Source organism: Coffea eugenioides, chromosome 8, assembly GCF_003713205.1.
Source record: "Coffea eugenioides isolate CCC68of chromosome 8, Ceug_1.0, whole genome shotgun sequence".
Lineage (NCBI taxonomy): Eukaryota > Viridiplantae > Streptophyta > Magnoliopsida > Gentianales > Rubiaceae > Coffea > Coffea eugenioides.
The window spans coordinates 35,951,179-35,971,555 of record NC_040042.1 but is presented as its reverse complement, the minus strand read 5'-3'; the positions used below and the strand labels follow the sequence as shown (position 1 = coordinate 35,971,555).

Sequence of the window (20,377 nt, the reverse complement as noted above, 5' to 3'; positions counted from 1 at the left end):
GTGGGCCAAAGTTTCTATGTTATTGGTGAGAAATCATGGGTGTTTTTTTATGAAAATTTCAAAATTTTGCTCCCTTCCAATTTTTAGCAAGCCGCGCATTGAAAATTTTTTAACCATTCCCGGCACAACACTTGTCAAGCGTAGCACCACATGAATTCCAAGCCTTCCATACTTGCAAGGCTACTTTCCCAAATATTATTGTTCTCAGATCAGAGCCCTCGAAAGTTTAATCGCAACCTCCCCTACAACTTTCTCCTTCTATCTCTCTTTCCCTCTCTATTAATTTTCAGTTTCCCGTAGACATATGGTTCCTCTTTTCCTCTCTAGCATCTAGATCTGAATTTATACAATCATAGACACACTTTAAAGACCCTTCCGATGCAATGGCAGACTTCAAGGAAAAGCGATGGTGTAGGTTTTTTAAGCAGATATGTTATTTTCATCTCTGTTTTGTCAATTGCCTTTTTCTTGCATTTTTGGTCAATTTAACAATCGCAAGATAAACTTTTTGAAATTGTAGGCTTCTACTTCAGTGGATTAGAGTGAATGGGCATCTCAGTTGGAGTAGAGAAAGGGGTCTTTACTCTTATTATACATTAGCTGATATCTTTAGTTTATGGTTTCATGTCCAATGTTTGTCAGTTAGTTGACAAAAGTCTTTAATAATGGTAGCATTGTCCCTTTTTTTGTACACAGTATAATATCTATGCTATTTGCTTTCATATTTCAGGTTACTAGCGCTTTAAGAGTGTATCATACACTACTTTCAGTATGCCATTCCTAGATGTTTTATTTCAGCATGCTAGACGTTTTAGCTTCGGTGTTCAAGTATAGTGTTTTGCTGCTGTATTTGTTTATATTTGTGTTTCTGAGTGAACTTCATTTATCTAATGCTATCTGTGTACAGGTTAACTTCTTAAGCCAAGTTCGTTTAAGTCACGAGGGAGATGGGCCGAAAGTGGCAAAGCGTTTAATCGAGGTGTATTTTGCACTATTTAAGGTATGGAAAAAAAAGTGTTGTGCTTGTTTTCTTTGATGAAAGTTAAGGATTTCAAAGATCTAGTCAATTAACATGTAAGACACGTTAGTTTTGTGCAACAAGTTAATATGCTAGTCTCTGTTTCAGGTATTGATTTCTGATGCCAATAGGGAGCATGGGACGAACAAATGCAGTAAAGAAAAAGCTAGAAAAATTTCTAGTTCAAAATGTAATCCAAAGAATACTCCTCCAGAATCTCACGTTGAGATGGATTCCCGGTTATTAACAGCTCTTTTAACAGTTAGTATAGATTAATTTCTTTCGCTTCTTTATTATTTGATGATTGCAAACATATAAGTAGAAGAAACTGCTAAAGTAGGATTTGTATTTTTTTCTGGGATCATGTAGTAACAGCTAGAACTTTCAAGGCCATTTTATCTTTTGAAAGCGATAGAGTAAGAAAATGCTAATATTTGTGGTAAGCTATTGTACAAATTTAGGCGTACTCTTTATAAATGCTTCTAATTTTTGGCACTTACCATGTAATTATCTTATGTAGAATTCTGGCACTGTTTCTTGTTTTTCCTCCCTATACACCTTGCTTCAACTAAGTTGCCTTAGATTAGTTCAAAGACAGTGAATGTTTTGCAGGTTACTCCTAACTAATGTTTTGCTCTTTCTCAAGTATGAAGAAAAAGATTGTACACTTTATTTAGTATATGTTTGTTATGAAGAATCAACTTTTCTCTATATAATTTTTTTGAACTAATTCTTCCAAGTTGGTGCTGTGTTTTGTGACTAAAGGATCCAACTTGAAAGTGAATTGAAGTAGTTGGGAAAGTGTTATTGAGAATTGGTGATGAAGCATGCACTAAATTAAACATACTTGTGTGTTAAAATGTGGGTGTGATTAATCAAGTGGTACAGGATTTGTCTGAACCAGTGTGCTTGCAGATAATTATTATATCAGTTCATCATGCTGCTTGTGGTTATCTCCTTATATGGTGTTGAAAGATACTTTAGGCACTCTGTATAAGTTCTCTTTCTTCCATTGCAGGGTGTGAATAGAGCATTTCCTTTTGTTTCTAGCGATGAATCTGACAAGATTATTGAAACCCAGACGCCAATCTTATTTCAGCTGGTAAGCTTAGTTCCTAATTGCCCAGAAAGAATGAAAATTTTATGCGGATAGTATAATGTGGTGTTCCTCCTTTCAAAAATTTGTTTGCCCTTTTTTAGGTTCATTCTAGGAGCTTTAATGTGGGAGTTCAAGCATTAATGCTTCTTGACAAGATCTCTACCAGAAATCAAATTGTTAGTGATAGATTCTACCGAGCCTTATATTCAAAACTCTTGCTACCAACTGCCATGAACTCTTCAAAGGTGAGTTGAGTTGTAGTAGTTCTTAGAAAGTTTCTGCCAGTTTATTTGTTATGTTTGTGTTTCAACGCTTGCAAATCAACCTGTTTTGGATTCTTATTTGACAATTTGCCTTACAAGTTTTGTGTTTTCTAGTTCCACTTCTATCTGGAACATAATTTCAGCATGATCAAGTGGCTTTTTGAAAATTTTTCCTCACTTGCTCTTGAATGCTTTCTTTATTCGTGTAGACTTATTAGAGAGGGTCCTAATTGTACCACTTCTTGACTATGATATTTGTTCAATTTGTTAATCTTCAAGAGGAAATATTTATTGGGCTACTTCTAAGGGCGATGAAAAATGACATCAATCTAAGGAGGGTCGCTGCTTTCTCTAAGCGTTTGTTACAGGTTTGTGATAGCGTTGATCTTTTGTTTGCTTGTGGTTTTTGACGCAATTTAGTTCATTAAGTTAATAATTGTCAAGGGAATCCTTGATCTCGAGGAATCTTAACTTGAGAACTATTTGGAAATTTAGTTCATTAAGTTAATATTTTTGTTAAAGGAAACAGCCTTGGCGTTACTTTATAATTGGTTTCATGTCAATTGGGGTCATAATGATTTCTTCATCTTAAGCACATGCTACCAACTTATAGTTTGAAATTCAGTTCACATTTTGTACTTGTGGTTAATAAAAGTGATCCTTAGCATTTCTTTTAAAGTCCCTCATTTTCATTTCTTTTCATGCAACAATATGAGGATCAATGTCTTAGTTGATATATGTAGGCTAATGCAGGTTTAATTTATCTAACTACCAATGTAAATTTTTGTTTAATAATTTTTTTTCCATTGGACTCTATAGGTTGATGGTGGATTGTAGTAAACCTGGCTATGAAGCTCTTAGAAGCTACTTCGATTATGGACTTCGCCAATTCATGCAAACATGATACTCATTATATATCGGCAGAGGGTCTATCTTAACATTTGTTATCCCTGGCAATTTTGGTTGTACATATTAAAGCCTAATTAGGATTAGGATTTGATTTGAGTATCTTTGTGCTTTGTACTGTTGATAGTATTGGTTGTAATATATTGTTGCTCGTTTTGTATTTGTAATGATAAATTGGTTTGTTATTTCGTATAAAATTTTGCTATACTTCAATATTGACATTAATGATACCTCTTGCTAAAAAAATGGTTGAAAAAAAAAGTAGCAACTACAATCACAAAGCTGCTTTTGGCAACTTTCTTGCAAGAAAATCATCTAGCTGCATTTGATTGTCTTTGGTAAGGGGTCGATGGTTTCTAATTAGAGAAGAAACTTTCCTGGCCAAAAATGTCTTATTATAATGGAGAAAAGTTATAAAGAGCTAGTGTTTTATTGAAAAAACGGATTTATTTTTATTTTATCTGATAAATAAATTTGTTTATGGAAAAATGGGTACTCTGTTCTTAAAATGGAGGAAAGTCATAAAGAGTTGGTATTTTGTCTTATTATAATGGAGAAAAGTTATAAAGAGCTAGTGTTTTATTGAAAAAACGGATTTATTTTTATTTTATCTGATAAATAAATTTGTTTATGGAAAAATGGGTACTCTGTTCTTAAAATGGAGGAAAGTCATAAAGAGTTGGTATTTTATTGAAAAACGGGTTTATTTTTATTTTATCCGATAAATAAATTTATTTATGAAAAAATTGGTACTTTGTTCTTCTAATAGAGGAAAGCCATAAAGGACTGGTCTTTTATTGAAAAATAGATTTATTTTTATTTTATCTGATAAATAAATTTATTTATGAGAAAAGGGTACTCTGTTCTTATAGTGGAGGAAAGCCATAAAGAGCTAGTCTTTTATGGGAAAGTGATACTTTACAGAAAGTGACCGCGATTTGGTTTATGAAATAATCCCAAATAAAAATTTAGAATGAATTTATTTGTTTTGAAAGTTGTATAACGGTCATTAAAATTCCAGAGATTGGCAAAAAAATTTTGGGGTTACAGAAAAGCAGAGAGAAGAAGGAGAAGAATTGAGCTTTTTATCCGTTGCAATTGTTCCGTTAAAAATGGCTCCATTCGGTTTTATCAATTTTTTGTTGAGTAAAATCATTGTTCTAACGATCAATTCTTCATTTCTCGTTAATTGTCCTTAATTGGCCAAAATTACGAAATTTTGAGGATGCAATATGTTTGGGGTGAAACTTTGAGGATGAAATTGGTCAACCACCCAAATTTTGAGGATAAAAAAGTGCATTTTTTCCTATAAGATATTTAATCAAATGTTATTTCTTGTTTTAATTTTAGTTATGACTAAACTACATATTTATCAAATAGACATACCTTTATAATTAAAGTTAATATTTGATATTTTAGGATACCATATATTTAAATAGATGAAAATTATTTTGAACATAATATATTAAAATAATTTTATTTGTCAATCATTTTGGCCCTCTCTCAAAGGAAAAAAAATCTTGGCTTCGTCACTGTCTAGGAGGAAATTGGAGCATATTGCTAACAAAAGATTGTGAAAATTTACCTTTATATCCTAATTATTTGAAAAAAAATCTAATGAACAAATTTTGCAAAAGAAACCTTGTTTCTTACCAACAAATTAAGTAACTAATAAAATCACCTTTAATATTGCTTTAACATATTTAATTTATGTTAAATACAAATTTTACCAATTTCTCTTTTGTAAAAATATAAGTGTATCACTTTTTCAATTTTAATTACAAACATTTATGTTTTTTACATAAATGTAGTGATTCAGAGTAAAATGCCCATAAATAGTTAGTATTTTGTTGATGTAATGCAAAAAAATCCATAAATAGTTGGTATGTTATGGGCGCAATCTTTTTTACTTTCACATATTTAAAATTTGTTAAATGCAAAATCTACTAGTTTTCCTTTCATAAAAATATAAGTATAATACTTTTTTAATTTTATTTACAAATATTTATGTATTTTACATAAATGTAATGATTCAGAATAAAATACCCATAACTAGGTAGTATTTTGTTGATGTAATGCAAAAAACTCATAAAGAGTTGGTATGTTATGGGCAAAACTTTTTTACTTTCACATATTTAAAATTTATTAAATACAAAATTTACTAGTTTCCCTTTCGTAAAAATATTAGTGTAACACTTTTTCAATTTTAGTTACAAATATTTATGTATTTTACAAAAATGTAATGATTCAGAATAAAATACCCGTAAATAGCTAGTGTTTTGTTGATGTAATACAAAAAAAAAATCATAAATAATAGGTATGTTATGGGCAATATATTTTTTACTTTCATAAAAATCAGTTTATGTTAAATACAGGACAACCAATTTTCCTTTCGTAAAAATATTAGTGTAACAGTTCTTCAATTTTAGTTACACATATTTATGTATTTTACATAAATGTAATGATTCAGAATAAAATGTCCATAAATAGATAGTATTTTGTTGATGTAATGCCCGTAAATAGATAGTACTGCTTATGCTTCCTTTTCGGTGTTTTATTCGTAGACCCATTATATTTATGTTAATTCCGTCACACCCCAATACATTTCCAACTTCTGCAGTATGCTACATTCACATTTCTAAACCGCGGTTATAGGTCATCACTTACTTTTTTAGAAACATTCCCTTCATCTCCGTACATGTCAGGTTGCTACGTGCCAACTTCTTTGCCATATAATTTACTTTCCACACCTGTCTTTGGAATATGTGAATACACTACAGAATTTACCCCAAAACAAAATAGCATCTTAAATACACGCACTGTGGGCCCATCCCACTATTCATCGGAGGCAATTTATTGCTTTTCGTGATGTACCCTCGTCGCCACGTGCAGCGGTCCCCCGCCGAGGCTGCTATTAAAGGCCCAAAGTCCCCATTTTAAAATTCAACAGCTCTGTCTGTCCCTCTTTGTCCAACTTAGTGTGTTGGTTTCTCCGAGTCATCTCTGTTGCGGAGTCTTTAATCACTGGAGAGGTAAGAAGCTTCCTGATCTGCCCCAAGTCTTATGAACTTCCGATAGTCTCACTTGCTTTGGTTTTTTGATGTTTCGAGAATTATATCTGGTTAAACACATTTACAATTTAGACATTAGTCGTTTATTCCTTTGTGGTGATGAAAATCCGTTAAAGTGAGTTTCTTTGGCTATTTTGGTGATTTGGTTTTCTAATTGTCCTGTATTTTTGTTGATTTTGCAGGGTTTTTCTGGGTTTTATTTGTGCTGCACTTTCTGATACTGTTTTGAGGTATTCTCTTTGAAATATTTGAGGTGTTTCTTGGATAACCCTCTTGAGTTCAGACTCTATAGATCTCCAGAAAGTCTGACATTAGTCCATTGGTTGTCATCCCTGTTGTACTTAGTAGTGATTGAATCTCTAGGGAAATCAGGGAAAAAGTTGTCGGTTTTGGACTAAAAGATAGCCCTTTCCTTGTTCTTGTGGTTTTTTACTTAGATTGATCTTGATGTTGATCTTTAATTTTCAAATTTGAGCAGATTTTGGCTGGTTTAAGACTTGAATACCAATGAGTGACTTAAAACCAAGCACACCTCTGATCTCTCCCTCAATTTCTAGAAGGCTTCCTGATTTTAAGCAGTCTGTTAAATTGAAGTATGTGAAGCTTGGATATCATTATCTGATCACCCATGGAATGTACCTGTTTTTATCTCCACTAGTTGTTGTTATTGCTGCTCAGTTGTCCACATTCTCATTCCAAGACCTTCATGCTCTTTGGGAACATCTCAAGTTCAATCTGATATCAGTTTTCTTGTGCTCGACCCTTTTGGTGTTCTTGTCTACTTTCTATTTCCTTACTCGACCTCGAGCTGTTTATCTTGTAAATTTCTCGTGCTATAAGCCTGAGGATGTGAGGAAATGCACGAGACAGCGCTTCATGGAACTATCAGTGTTCACTGGCTCATTTACGCCTGAAAACCTTGACTTCCAGAGGAAAATTGTGGAGAGGTCAGGTCTTGGTGAGTCAACTTACCTCCCTGAAGCTGTGCTCACAGTTCCTCCAAATCCCTGTATGGCAGAAGCTAGAAAAGAAGCTGAAACTGTAATGTTTGGTGCCATTGATGAACTACTTGCCAAAACTTCTCTAAAGCCCAAAGACATTGGTATTCTCATTGTCAATTGCAGCTTGTTTAATCCCACTCCATCTTTGTCTGCTGTGGTTATTAACCATTACAAACTTCGTGGGAACATTATCAGTTACAATCTAGGTGGGATGGGTTGTAGTGCTGGTTTGATCTCGATTGATCTTGCTAAAGATCTTCTTCAAGCCCATCCCAACACTTATGCTCTTGTGATCAGCATGGAAAATATTACTTTGAATTGGTATTTTGGGGATGAAAGATCAATGCTTGTTTCAAATTGCTTGTTCCGAATGGGAGGGGCTGCAATTCTGCTTTCTAATAAAAGATCTGATCGATGGAGATCCAAGTATCAGTTAGTGCACACCGTCAGAACCCACAAAGGATCCGATGATAAATGCTTTTCTTGTGTTACCCAAATGGAGGATCCCAAAGGTGAAATTGGGGTTGCTCTGTCAAAGGATTTGATGGCAGTAGCTGGTGATGCTTTGAAGACAAACATTACTACTTTGGGTCCTCTTGTGCTGCCCATGTCAGAGCAGCTACTCTTCTTTACCACATTGGTGGCGAAGAAGCTGTTGAAGATGAAGATTAAACCTTATATTCCTGATTTCAAGTTGGCCTTCGAGCATTTCTGCATCCATGCTGGTGGAAGGGCTGTATTAGATGAGCTGGAGAAGAATCTCCAGCTTTCTGATTGGCACATTGAGCCCTCTAGGATGACACTCTACCGATTTGGGAACACCTCAAGTAGCTCTCTTTGGTATGAGTTGGCATACTTAGAGGCCAAGGGGAGGATTAAGTGGGGAGACAGAACTTGGCAGATAGCATTTGGTTCTGGCTTCAAGTGCAACAGTGCAGTTTGGAAGGCCTTAAGAACTATCAACCCAGCTAAGGAGACGAATCCGTGGATGGCTGAGATTGACCAATTTCCAGTAGAAGTTCCAAGGGTCTCAGCAATCTAACAAACATAGTTTCAAGTTCTGATGTTCAGGCTTGCGTAGTGCCATCAGTTTCTAGCCCTGCAGACTCATCTTGACAGGAATGTGTGTATTAAGTTGCATTTCTCGATGGAGAGATGGTAGTTTAATAATGTATTAAGGTTATTTTGACATATTTGCCTTCCTGTTTGCCCTTGTGGTGTTTCCGTATAGGTGGATGGACAAGCACAAGCCACAAGGGCATGGTTGTGGGAAGCATGTGTTCTGTAAATTGTGGCAAGTTGGGGTAGCATGAATTTAACCAGAAATGCTATGATCTTAGTTCAAGACTTGAGATAACATGATTCATTACTTTGAACCCTTTTTTTGGGGTAGTTTTGAGCTAGAGAGGCAAGAATTATGGTAGGAAACTTGTCATGGCTACCCTTGTTTGCAATTTCTTTTTTGTGTCCAGAATCCATGGTGTTCCTTCAAAGAACTGAACAAATATCATCTTTCATTTGTTATTACTTAGTTTTGCTTATCAAACGCATTTTCTTCTTCTAGCCAAAAATGTTCATTTCCCTTGAATAGGACCCATTTTCTGTGAGCTAGAGAGGCAAGATAATACTTCACCATGGATCTTATGCTCCTTTGTTGCTGAAGGTTCATATAGAAATAAGCGTGTAAGAAGGAAATATAGATAACTAAGCACGTAAACAAATTCATTTCAATTTACTTGTTGATATTGGCTCATAATTGAGAAGAGACTTTGCATGTACTTCACAAGAAAAAAAAAAATTTGTACAAAGGAAATTACATGAAATTTTAGGATTGGAAATTACGAAGGGCTCACTTATAAGGAAGATTAATTCTCTGATATATTGAATTCTTTCTTCAAGTAAGATATAATGGCCATTAAGAATTCTTATCTATTGCCACAAAGAATATTAAAAAAGAAAACAAAAATTGGTCAGGGTAGTCGTCATCAAATTTTCCAATTTCAACTCCTGCCAAGAAAAACAGATTCTTAAGTCATCAAAGTCTTCTTGGCGTTTCTAGAGAGTCCATTTCTTCTGGTTTTGGCATTTATGGTTTATGCATTTCCTCCCTCTGTTTGCGATCTTTCCTGACATGTTTTCATGCAAGCAAATGACCATCCACGGTCAGCCTTTTGTTTGCAGACTGGTGTCCCAACTTCCAACCGTCTCCATTACAGTAATCTGATTTAATTCCTATCCTGCAAATTTGCAATAGTATCAAACGGATAATCTGCATGCATTATTTTGATGTCATTCTAAGGATATACACCAATTTTAAATTTATGTACATTATGAAAAGATTCTTCTATTCTGTACGATAGAAGAGCACAAGGTAAGAGGTGGATCCAATTTAATTTTATCAGTTAAAGTTCAAATTTTTTTAGCGTTAAAAGTACTCTAAATTCAGTGACGAGTGATAATGTTAGAATTTTATATCATATTCACAAGTGAAATTCGCCCTTGGACGGTGAAAGAAGTGTTATTGACTCTTAAAGTAAACATTGTTAAATAGTTAAAATTTAAACTATTATTTTTAGTGAGAGACATAAATTGAGGGCATGATACCCAAAAGGGACCATAGAATTTTCGTTATTATCGACGTATCTCTTAAGGCTCTGTTTGATAATCCAGTTCAACACTTAAACTTAATGGATTCAGATATTAACATATTCAAACCGTTTGATATCCAAAAATTGAACATCTGAATTAATTAAGTGGCACTGAATTTTCGAGGCACAACTTACTCCCAAAATTAAGTGATAAACTATTCACTTATCACTGAATATGATATACACTCAAATGTATTAGATTTAATACTTAATAATTCAATAATTTAATAGATTTAAACTTCAAATTTCAAATTTCAAATTTTAGTTTTATCAAACACACCCTTAGTCTATGCTCTTGTCTTGTACCTTCAAGAAACATAATAGAAAAAAGAAAGCCACGTATTTTAATTCATTAATCTGAAACAGATATTATGTCACATGATCTTTAATGAATGATGCTTCATATATATCCCCAAATTAGTTAGTCGGCAAGCCAAGGTCATTATTTGCACATATCCATCCCTCAACTGCGCTAGTTTATGGTACATTACATCAAGACCGCCACCACTCGTCTTGTCCGATGTGCACGTAAACCTAAATACAACAAATTCTGTACCAAACTCACCTTTATTGCCGCCAAACAAATATGGATCATTGCACTATCCTTTGTACATTACAAAGCAATGCTTATACAGCTTCATCGCCATCGCCATCGCCATCGCCATCGCCATAGTATTGAAGAATTTGTTGGTCACTGAATCCATACACAGCATTGATGATTGTGTGCAGGAGTAGATTTGATCCGTCTTATTTTGTTTGCTTATCAGCAAATTGTAGAACCCTACTCCCCAAGCTTGTCTTTCTAGTTGCCAACTTGCCAATTGCCATGCATGCCAAAACTAAGAAAGAATGAGAAGAATAGGTTCCGTTTGGAATTGCGGTGCATTTATTAATATGTATATATATATATATATATATATATATATATTTAAGCACTAAAAGTATTTTTAAAATGTTTGATAACTAATTTTTCGTAACTTAAGTAGCTCAACTTTTGATAATTTAAAAAATACTTGTATCAGAAGTGATTCTTTATAAGTCACTATAATTACAAACAGAGTCTAGGCAAAGTTCAAGAATTCAAGCTTGTTTAGGAGTTTTTACTATAAATATTAGAAATATGTTTACAAATGTAAAACATATGTGTAGATATGCTACATGATTTTGTATAGCTAAATTCCGAGTCAATATATTCGACAAAGTTTAAAAAAAAAAACAGTGCGACTCAACACAAAAGCAAAAATTGTAGATATGTTTTTTCCTTCTGTAATCACATTTTTAATGCTTGTAAATTTACTCACTAAGCAAGTTAAAAATTTCAACTTGTAATCCTGACCTACCTAACAAAGCAACTTACTTCTGCTGGGTAGAAAAGCTTTTGAAGAGCGCACAAGAGAGCCTAATATATAAGTCAAGAATCCAATTTTGAGCCAAAAACTTAAACTGCTAGGTACTGACCCTTACTTACATATTAATCCCTTTTTTTTTAAATCTTTCAAGTCAATGTAGAATACTATTCTTTACTCATGAATCTAACAATGTCAGGATACTTTTACTTCATTGTTAGACATGAAAGCTATTTCTCGAACCAATGTGGGATACTATTTTTTACTCATGAACCTAACAATATCAGGCACACGTTTACTTCATTGTCCGACATGAAAGTTTTCTCACAATTTCTCAAGACTGATCATTAGCAGCAGCCAAAGGTTCATTCACCATCTCCAGAAGACTACTAATGAATACCAGATCTTAGGTATGGTTTCATTGCAAAATTGGAAAGAAAGGGCTAAAGGACAAAGAACAAAAGCACACGAAAGCCTTACCAAACTGGTGTTGCTACCTGATTTGCGAAAATTACCACTCTGAGGCCTTATCTGAACTGTGCTATTTACCCACAAAATTTAATCGACTATTCAAGACTACGTAAAGGGCATCTTCTGGAATATGACTTCTCGCAACTTTTCTTTGCCTAATGGATAGAGATTGTTGGGTGGCCATAATCAAATTTTGGGTAAGATGGGTGAATCGGTGAATGGTCTTTTCATCTTTTATACATCGGCTAAGTTTTTTTTTTTTTTTTTTTTTTTCGATCATACATCGGCTGAGTTGTCATGGAAGAATTGATTATACGTCCGTATTGCAACATTTCAGAAATGATCTAGGTGATGAAATGGTTCGAGAACAACTACTGGGCATGCCAAATCCAGGCCGTCATAAAATTTCTCTGGGTGGAAAATTTTATACTTTATGATGTTCGTTCTAAGTCCAATGTCTTAGACTGGGTTTACATCTCTTGAGCAAATCTTGCATCACGCAAGTAGTCTTCGCACCCTTCCAGTATCTTTTATGACCCATCATTTACGAGGCAAACAAATACTCCCTCGTCCACGTTGATAGTCCTATTTCTTTTTTCATACAATTTAAGAAAAAGTAGTTAATTTTGTTGGAAAAGTAAATTTAGATTGCTATTTTCCTAAAATACCCTCACATTAAATAGAGTACAACTTTATGGGAACTTGAATTGATGGTAAAAAAAGAATCAACTCTCATTAAATGGGGTAGGTTTATAGTAACAACAACTTACATTGAATAAGGATATTTTAGGAAAATTAAAATACAACTATATTTTTCAATTGGAAAGTGGACTACGATTTGGGACAGACGAAAAAGGAAAACAGGACTATCAAAGTGGGACGGAGGGAGTATTTTGGTTAAAACTGAAATTATGGTAATTGATATTACCACTCCAAAAAAAAGTTTAGAATGACACAAAAAGCCTATAGAATATTCTAGAAGACGAAATTACCCCTCTGCACATTTACCAATAACTCTCCCCATTTTGTGTCTTTAATTTGTTCAATTTCCCTACTCCTACATTAGTCCTAGTTGTTGTATTATTAAGAATGGAGTAAATTAGTGGCAATAATTCCCTAAAGGCGCTGTGAATATGGATTGTTTAATAGTTATTCAGTAAAGAACTACTTTTGTGGTTTGAAGTTCTCTATTGCTTTTAGATTCATTCATTAATTTTTAAGTAAGGCTTTACAAGTTTAACCAATTAATGGTATTAGTTTATTAAATTTTTTATTAAAATTTTAAGATTTTGTAGTACAAAATGTGGAGGTCTCTATAAAGATAATGCAAAATGATCATTTAGTATGCCTTAAGGATAACATTATTGGCATTTGGATTGTTAGCGAATTTAGCTTATGTGTCTTTATGTCATTTTCATCAATAATGAGTGTGGATGGACTGCCTAAAACTTTTTCTGGAGTGTCAATATCATTAGGTGAAATTATTAATTGATAATTATAGGCAATACCTACTTAAAAAGAGGAAAGTCATAAAGTAGATCGATTTTAATCTTTTTTGGCTTAGTCAATTAGACTTTTTCACCTTATATAAGCAAAGTTTGGGGCTCTCTTTCTCGTAAGTGGAAGGTCTCAAATTTGAAATTTCTTACATACACTTTTTCCCCCTTACCACTGAACCCATCTCTCCTCCAATTTGGGGCATTCTCTCATTGGTAGCAAACTATAAAAATAATAATAATAATAATAATTTTTAGATGCTGAAAAGTACGTACCCCTCACATAGACCAAGCCAAAAGTTTTGCTTACGGGAGTGAACAATAGAGATTAAAGAGAACGTAGAAATACAAAACAATGAAGCAAAAATAGTATCACAAATTGTAATTCTAAATTCAAAATACTATAACGAGTATTTTAATACTAGGACAAGCTTGAAATAAAACACTCAAAATCAAACTCTCTACCAGCCTATTCTTTACCAATGCAAGAGCTATGCGATGAATAATGTTATTTAATTATCACTCACTATGTATGTAGAAAATCATGTGTGGATTTATTTTTTGCATAAAAAGTCTTTTAGAATTCAAGAAAATCAAGTTTTATTTAATATTAACGTAAAATAATAAAGAAATAAAATCACATATTACCATGTTGGTAAAGTAAGTGGTTGAGAAGAATAATCATCGATTAAGAATAATTCTTTAAATAAAGTAACTGAAAATTGAAAATATAATAGAGAAACTTCTAAAGAAAAAAGATTAACAGTTGTACTTGCCTTGGAGTATTTGGAGTTTGAAAATTGATAGTTAAAGCTGAAAACAAGAAACTCTGACTTTTCGTATTTGTGATCATGACGTTTGGTGAGTTGTGTTTGTTACATTTACTTACAATTATGTTTTAACTTTTTATATTGATTTTATTTTTATTTTATATTTTAATTTATTTTAATTGATATTGCTGTTAATATAATTATGATTTGATTGATATATTCCCTTATTTAGGAGATCAGAGGTTCGGTATTTTATGTGAAAGTTATGTAAAAATTAGGACAGAAAAAATGTTATATGAAGAAGGGGTGTAAAAAATTATTGTTAATTACATTTAACGGGCAAGATACGAGAATTTTATTAAGTTGTTTTGAAAAAGCACATACATAAGTAGGATTTTGAAAATTTTTCTCCCTTATAAACTCTGTACGTAGAACCTAAACTTGAATCTTCAAAAAAAAATTGTAAAAGTTTTTCTCCACACATTTTAATACCTTCAAAGTTAATATATGGAGTTTTAATCTAGAAGGTCAACCTAAAAACCACGGATAAAGAGAGAGAGAGGAGGGCTTAGGTGTGTCCTTTGTGTTCATGGAAGTCTTTCCAGACTATTAGTGTTGGAAGGTTCCAATAGGCATGTCTTAGAAAATAACACCAGTCTCTTTTGGATAGCCCAAAACCCTTACAACATCATCTGCCTGAAAGATCAACTTACCTTCGGATGAACTTTCTTTCGTTCTAGAATACTTGACATGGTTGCAAACCTCTGGAATTGTTGTGATTACTTTTACATCCAAATGTCTTGTTTTCAATTTTCTGTACAATGACACTTACCTGCTATAAACTACCCTTTTATGGTTAGTAATAAGAGGATCAAGGAAAAAGATGTATTGTCAACATTTTGTTGATCCAAAAGAAAAATGAAAACGCAAAAGAAGTCAACTTCTAGAATTAGCGGTGCAAGACTTACAATTGGTCGCTAATGCTTAACAATAAGTCTTGGCCCTTGGGCAGGGTAGGTAAGTTAAACTGTTGACCCAAAAAAAAAAAGAATAAAGAATAATTCTGTTCTAATTTGGGCTTTTTAACACAATATTGCAGTCTGGACTCATCCGCGGTTCCTGAAATTTGCACAAAAATGTCAGTTAGACGTCTGATGGGTCCAAACCCTTCATCATTTTCAACGGCGAATCAAGAAAATGCCTGAAATGAAGATTCACCCTTTTTTTGGTTTTGATATAATATACATTGGCACAGATGTAGGTTATTTGGATATAGTTTTTGATGTATGCGATGTTGCGAAGTTAGAGAAAGATGAAGAGTTATTATCACTTTACCCCCTTAACGTTTGGTGTCACTGTCAGTTTTCCCCTTAATATTATTTTTTAGTCACTTTATCTCAAAACTAATAGTTAAACATTACGGAGTTTATTAATTAAAGTGAAAAACATGTTTAGTCCTTATAATTATTATCACTTTACCCCCATAAACTATAGTTTCATTATCAATTTACCCCCTAGAGTTATTTTTTTGGCAATTTATCCCACCATTAAACCAATTAATAAGTTAAAAAATTTAGAAAAAGTATTCTCCTCTTTGTATAATGGAAACAATAAAAAAAAATTTAGAGTGGCTCTTCTCCTTTTTAGTTTCAATAAAAAAAGTCACAGTATTAATCTTTTTTTCTTGGCAATCTTATTAATATTGAAAAAAATAGAAAAATGAGAAGGGAGAAGGGGAGGGGAAGAGAGAGAGAGAGAGAGAGAGAGAGAGAGAATGCTCAATTATTTTATTTAAATACAAATAAGAAATAAATAAATATTTTTATTATTTTAAAAAATTTATTTTTCTGTTTACCACCAAATTCCAATTCTAAACCCAACAATCTTAAAGTAATACAATAATGTAAGACTTTTCTTTATTTTCTTTCTTTGTAATATCTAATTTTCTATCTCCTTCTCTCCTATCTCTTTTTCTTTTCTTAGTATTAATAAGTGTAAAAAAAAGAAATTTGAGAAAATCCTTTTATTTTTATGTTTTTGGATCTCTTAAAGTGAAAACAAAAGGAAGAATAACCATTCCAACTTTTTTATTTTTAATTATATATGGATAGATACATTTAAATATTTTTTTTACCATATTGGTTAGATTAATGATGAGATAAAATGTCTAAAAAATAATGTTAGTGATTAAAGCAATTGTATTACTATAATTTAAAGGGAAAGAGTGAGAATAACATTGTAGTATTGCTATATAATAAAAGGGTACTTTTGTCCAAAATTTCTTAACATATTGAGTTGAATTACTTATGAGAGTGAAGTGACTAAAAGATAAAGTTAGGGGTTGGTAGTAGTGATATAGTTTCAGAGCATAAAGTAATAATAACCCAATGATAAAAAGTGATATATTAAGGATTCGTTTGGTTCACGGACTGGATGAGATGGGATGGCTTATACTCAAATTATTAATCCTAGGTTAAGTTATCTTCGAATTAATAATTCAAATTACCTAGCATTTGGTTGTTTGTAGGTTGGATAGGATATATTGGAAAATAATCCTATCCTGGTTTGGTTGGAGATTGGACGAGATATGATTACTATTTTAATGACTAAAGTACTCCATAATTTGTACTTGTTTTAATAAAATAATTTAATATTCTGAACCTTTAAAATTATAAAGTAAATCAAGAGTTTTGACAAATAAAATTTTGTATTCACTCAAACTCAACCTATTCGGGCCCTAAAAATAGGTTTTAACCTAATTTTTAATCTAAATTTGAATTTAATTAAATAATGGGTTGAGTTTTGGCTAAATTAGGGTTAAATTGAATAAAATCCAAACCATTTAAGAGTTTTAACTGAGCCATGCTCGAGCCAAACTCAAGCCAATATAGAGGATTTTTCTTTGGACTAAGCTTGAACTTATTGAAACCCTTATTCGCAAAGCCCAATTGACAAGGTTATGTATTTATATAGAATTTGGTTGAGAAAATAAGGTTAGTAAGGGCAATATAGTTCTTTTATTATGACGTAAGTAGGGTCAAATTAGTCAAAAATTTTAAATTAATTAATAGGGGTAAATTTGTCAAAAAATTTTAAATAATGAATAAGGGCAAATTAGTCAAAATAATTTAATATCATTAGTAGGAACAAATTAGTCCATTTATTAGCATATTATTATGTGAGAGTATGGTTATATAATATTCAAGGGTTATTATCACTTTACTCTCTTAATGTTTGGTGTCACTATCAATTTCCCCCATAACGTTATCTTTTAGTCACTTTACCCCCAAGACTAACGGTCAAACTTAACGGAGTTTGTTAATTAAAGTAAAAAGACATGTTTAACCCTTAAAATTATTATCGCTTTACCCCCATAAACTATAGTCTCATTATCAATTTATCCCCTAGAGTCATTTTTTAGGCAATTTATCTTACCATTAAACCAACTTAGCAAGCTAAAAAATTTTAGAAGAAAATACCCTGCTTTTTGCATAATAAAAATAATAAAAAATTGTAGACTAGCTCTTCTCCTTTTTAATATTGAGAAAAAAAGTCAAAGTATTAATTTCTTTATTCTTGGCAATCTTATTAATATCAAAAAAGAATAGAAAGATGGAGAGGAGGAAGGGGAGAGGGAGAGAGCTCAATTCTTTTTTAAAAATTACAAATAAGAAAGAATTAAATACTTTTATTTTTTTAAAATTATTTCACTTTTCTGCTTACTACCAAATTCCAATCCTAATCCCGACAACCTTAATGTAATACGATAATGTTGGACTAATTTTCTTTCTTTGCAAAAGCTAATTTTCTTTCTTCTTCTTTTCTATCTCTTTTTCTTTCTCTAGTATTAATAAGTGTGAAAAAAAAGAAATTTGAGAAAATCCTTTTATTTTTATGTTTTTCAATCTCTTAAAGTTCAAAAAAAAGAAGAATAACCATTTCAACTTTTTTATTTTTAATTATATATAAAAAGGGTAAATATATTTAAAAATTTTTGACCGTACTAGTTAGATTAACGATGAGGTAAAATGCCTAGAAAATAATATTGGAACTAAAGTGATTGTATCACTATAATCTAAATGAATAAATTGATAATAACAATGTAATAATGCTATAAAATAAAAGGGTATTTTTGTCCAAAATTTCTTAACATGTTGAGTTGAATTACTTATGGGGGTAAAATGATTAAAAGATAACGTTAGGGGGTAAACTGATAGTAGTGATATAGTTTAAGGGGGTAAAGTGATAATAACCCTAATATTCAATATGAATTTGTATTACTCGCAAGGGTAAACTAGTCCAAATATTGTAATGTTGGTAGTGAGGGCAAATTAGACAAAAAATTGTTAAATTAATTAGTAGGGGCAAATTAGTCCATTCCTGTTATATTATCATGTGAGGGTAAGATTGTATAATTATGAGGGTCTAAATTTATATTACTTATAAGGATAAATTAGTCTAAAATTTTATCATCATATCTCATAATCATCCCAGGATGACTAATATTATCTCTCCCATATAATTATGTTATCCTATGAATAGAGATTAATTCTGTCAGTTGGGATGTGTCATTCCACATGTAAAATGCAACCAAACATGGAATGATGTAAATTGATTAATCCAATCCTTTATCATCCCATAAGCCAAACGAATACTAAATGAATAACTTTTTTATATATTGTCAGTGTAAAAATTTTTTACACAAGAATATTTAAATCATGCAACATGACATGAATTTGAATTTGAATTTCAAATCATGCACGTGTGACATACGTCTAAAACTATTGTGCAAAAAAATCACTGTACTATTAGTGTATAAAATATTAATTCATATTAAAATGCACCATTAGCAAATGATATTTATTGATTAAAGGGCTGCCCATTATTCAAAAAGTGTCTATTAATTAAAAGGTTTCTATTGACAAAGAATTACCTATTCATTAAGAGATGTCTGTTAATGAAGATGTATGTAAATATGAAAATGTATAAATCTAAAGTGAAACATCTTTATAAGGGGTGTCTAAACTATTATAAATAAAAGGTGAAGACATCATTTATTCACTTTTTAAGTTTTACCATTTTCTTTCATTCTTCTTCTTCTAATCAAAACAAAATTATGAAATCGTTCTTGGGAGAATTTCTTTATATTATTGTAAGGAAATTTTAAGTTTGACTTTATTATTCTTGGAAGGAATTGCCACAAACCTGACAGTAAAATAGTGGGGGGAAATTTGTTTAAGGAAAGTGAATCTATTCAAGTCAAAGCATATTCTATATCTTGTAATTATTTTTTTCTATCAGGTTACATTGAAGAAAATTTAAGTCGAACTATATGAGATTTGATTTTCACCTTACCGTAAGGTAAAAAGTACTACATCTAATTCTTTTTGTTTGCTTTGAAAGCAGCCTTTTTTTTTTTTTCTTAAGAATGGTTTGCAATTTTGACCAACTAAAAATTCCACCAATTGATTTTTGTGTCATTCCCACCTAATCGTCATTAAAAAAGGCATAGAACAACGAGATGGAAACTAAGCACACATGCACGCACAATCGTACTGTTTTTTATTAATAATTTGAGCTGACATTTGCTTCTTCTACAACAAAGGCCGCAATTATTTTGTGCATTTTAATGTTCCAACACGACAAATTTCATAATCAATTGAAAAAAGGCATAGAACAACGAGATGGAAACTAAGCACGCATGCACGCACAATCGTACTGTTTATTGTTAACAATTTGAGCTGACATTTGCTTCTTCTACATTTTAATGTTCCAACACGACAAATTTCATAATCAATTGAAAAATAAGGTTCCACTTTTATAGCTATAATTTCAAAGGGATAGTTTCAGAAACCCCCCTTAGCTTTATGATAATATCACTTAGCACCTTCAAATTTAAAAAAATCAATACCTTTCTTATTTTTAAATTTTTGTAACATTCTCAACCCAATTCTAATTATATGATTCAAATACTATGTTTAGCAAAGAGAAAATTATTTCATTCCAAAGTTGTTCTTTTGTCGTGGTCCCTTACTTGTAATGATAAATCAATTTAAAATTCTTTAACATTTAAAAGCTTGATGGATGTACTCTTTAATAAAAAAAACTATAAGTTTGGGTTAAGAGATCCTTTAACAAATCTTATCTACAATTTGGAGACAAAATCTAAAATTGAAAAAATTATAAATAATTAACAAAGCATGTAAAAACTATTTGAAACATTATAAAGACAAAGAAATTAACTTTTTTCACCTTTTAAACATCTCAAATAAGTTTTAAATATAATTT

General features: G+C 31.7%; 2 protein-coding genes across 5 annotated transcripts; both read left to right on the top strand.

Annotated features, from left to right (window-relative positions):
* Positions 1–251: 251 nt before the first annotated feature.
* Positions 252–3,363, top strand: LOC113781527 (uncharacterized protein C4F10.09c-like). Of its 3 annotated transcripts, XR_003469625.1 has the most exons (8): positions 252–411; positions 521–576; positions 908–1,000; positions 1,127–1,279; positions 2,037–2,120; positions 2,219–2,362; positions 2,660–2,748; positions 3,200–3,363. XR_003469625.1 is itself a non-coding variant. In XM_027327478.1 (6 exons), exons 1-6 carry the CDS (start codon positions 379–381, stop codon positions 3,215–3,217), a joined length of 525 nt encoding a protein of 174 aa, XP_027183279.1. In that variant the 5' UTR covers positions 252–378; the 3' UTR covers positions 3,218–3,363. The 3 variants fall into 3 exon arrangements, 1 of the variants encoding a protein (XP_027183279.1); XR_003469624.1 differs by lacking the exon at positions 521–576; XM_027327478.1 differs by lacking the exons at positions 521–576; positions 2,660–2,748.
* A 2,867-nt stretch (positions 3,364–6,230) lies between these two features.
* On the top strand, positions 6,231–8,885 carry LOC113781418 (3-ketoacyl-CoA synthase 11-like). Of its 2 annotated transcripts, none has more exons than XM_027327352.1 (3): positions 6,231–6,318; positions 6,540–6,587; positions 6,836–8,885. In XM_027327352.1, exon 3 carries the CDS (start codon positions 6,865–6,867, stop codon positions 8,398–8,400), a length of 1,536 nt encoding a protein of 511 aa, XP_027183153.1. In that variant the 5' UTR covers positions 6,231–6,318; positions 6,540–6,587; positions 6,836–6,864; the 3' UTR covers positions 8,401–8,885. The 2 variants fall into 2 exon arrangements, with proteins under 2 accessions (XP_027183153.1, XP_027183154.1); XM_027327353.1 differs by having other exon boundaries at positions 6,274–6,318; positions 6,550–6,587.
* The last annotated feature ends 11,492 nt before the right edge of the window (positions 8,886–20,377 follow it).

Excerpts from the sequence above, each read along its gene's own strand:
- LOC113781527 (XM_027327478.1), top strand. The coding sequence starts at position 379 with ATGCAATGGCAGACTTCAAGGAAAAGCGATGGT. Across the intron at positions 1,001-1,126 it reads TGTATTTTGCACTATTTAAG|GTATTGATTTCTGATGCCAA; the intron begins GTATGGAAAAAA and ends TCTCTGTTTCAG. Across the intron at positions 1,280-2,036 it reads TATTAACAGCTCTTTTAACA|GGTGTGAATAGAGCATTTCC; the intron begins GTTAGTATAGAT and ends CTTCCATTGCAG.
- LOC113781418 (XM_027327352.1), top strand. The coding sequence starts at position 6,865 with ATGAGTGACTTAAAACCAAGCACACCTCTGATCTCTCCCTCAATTTCT.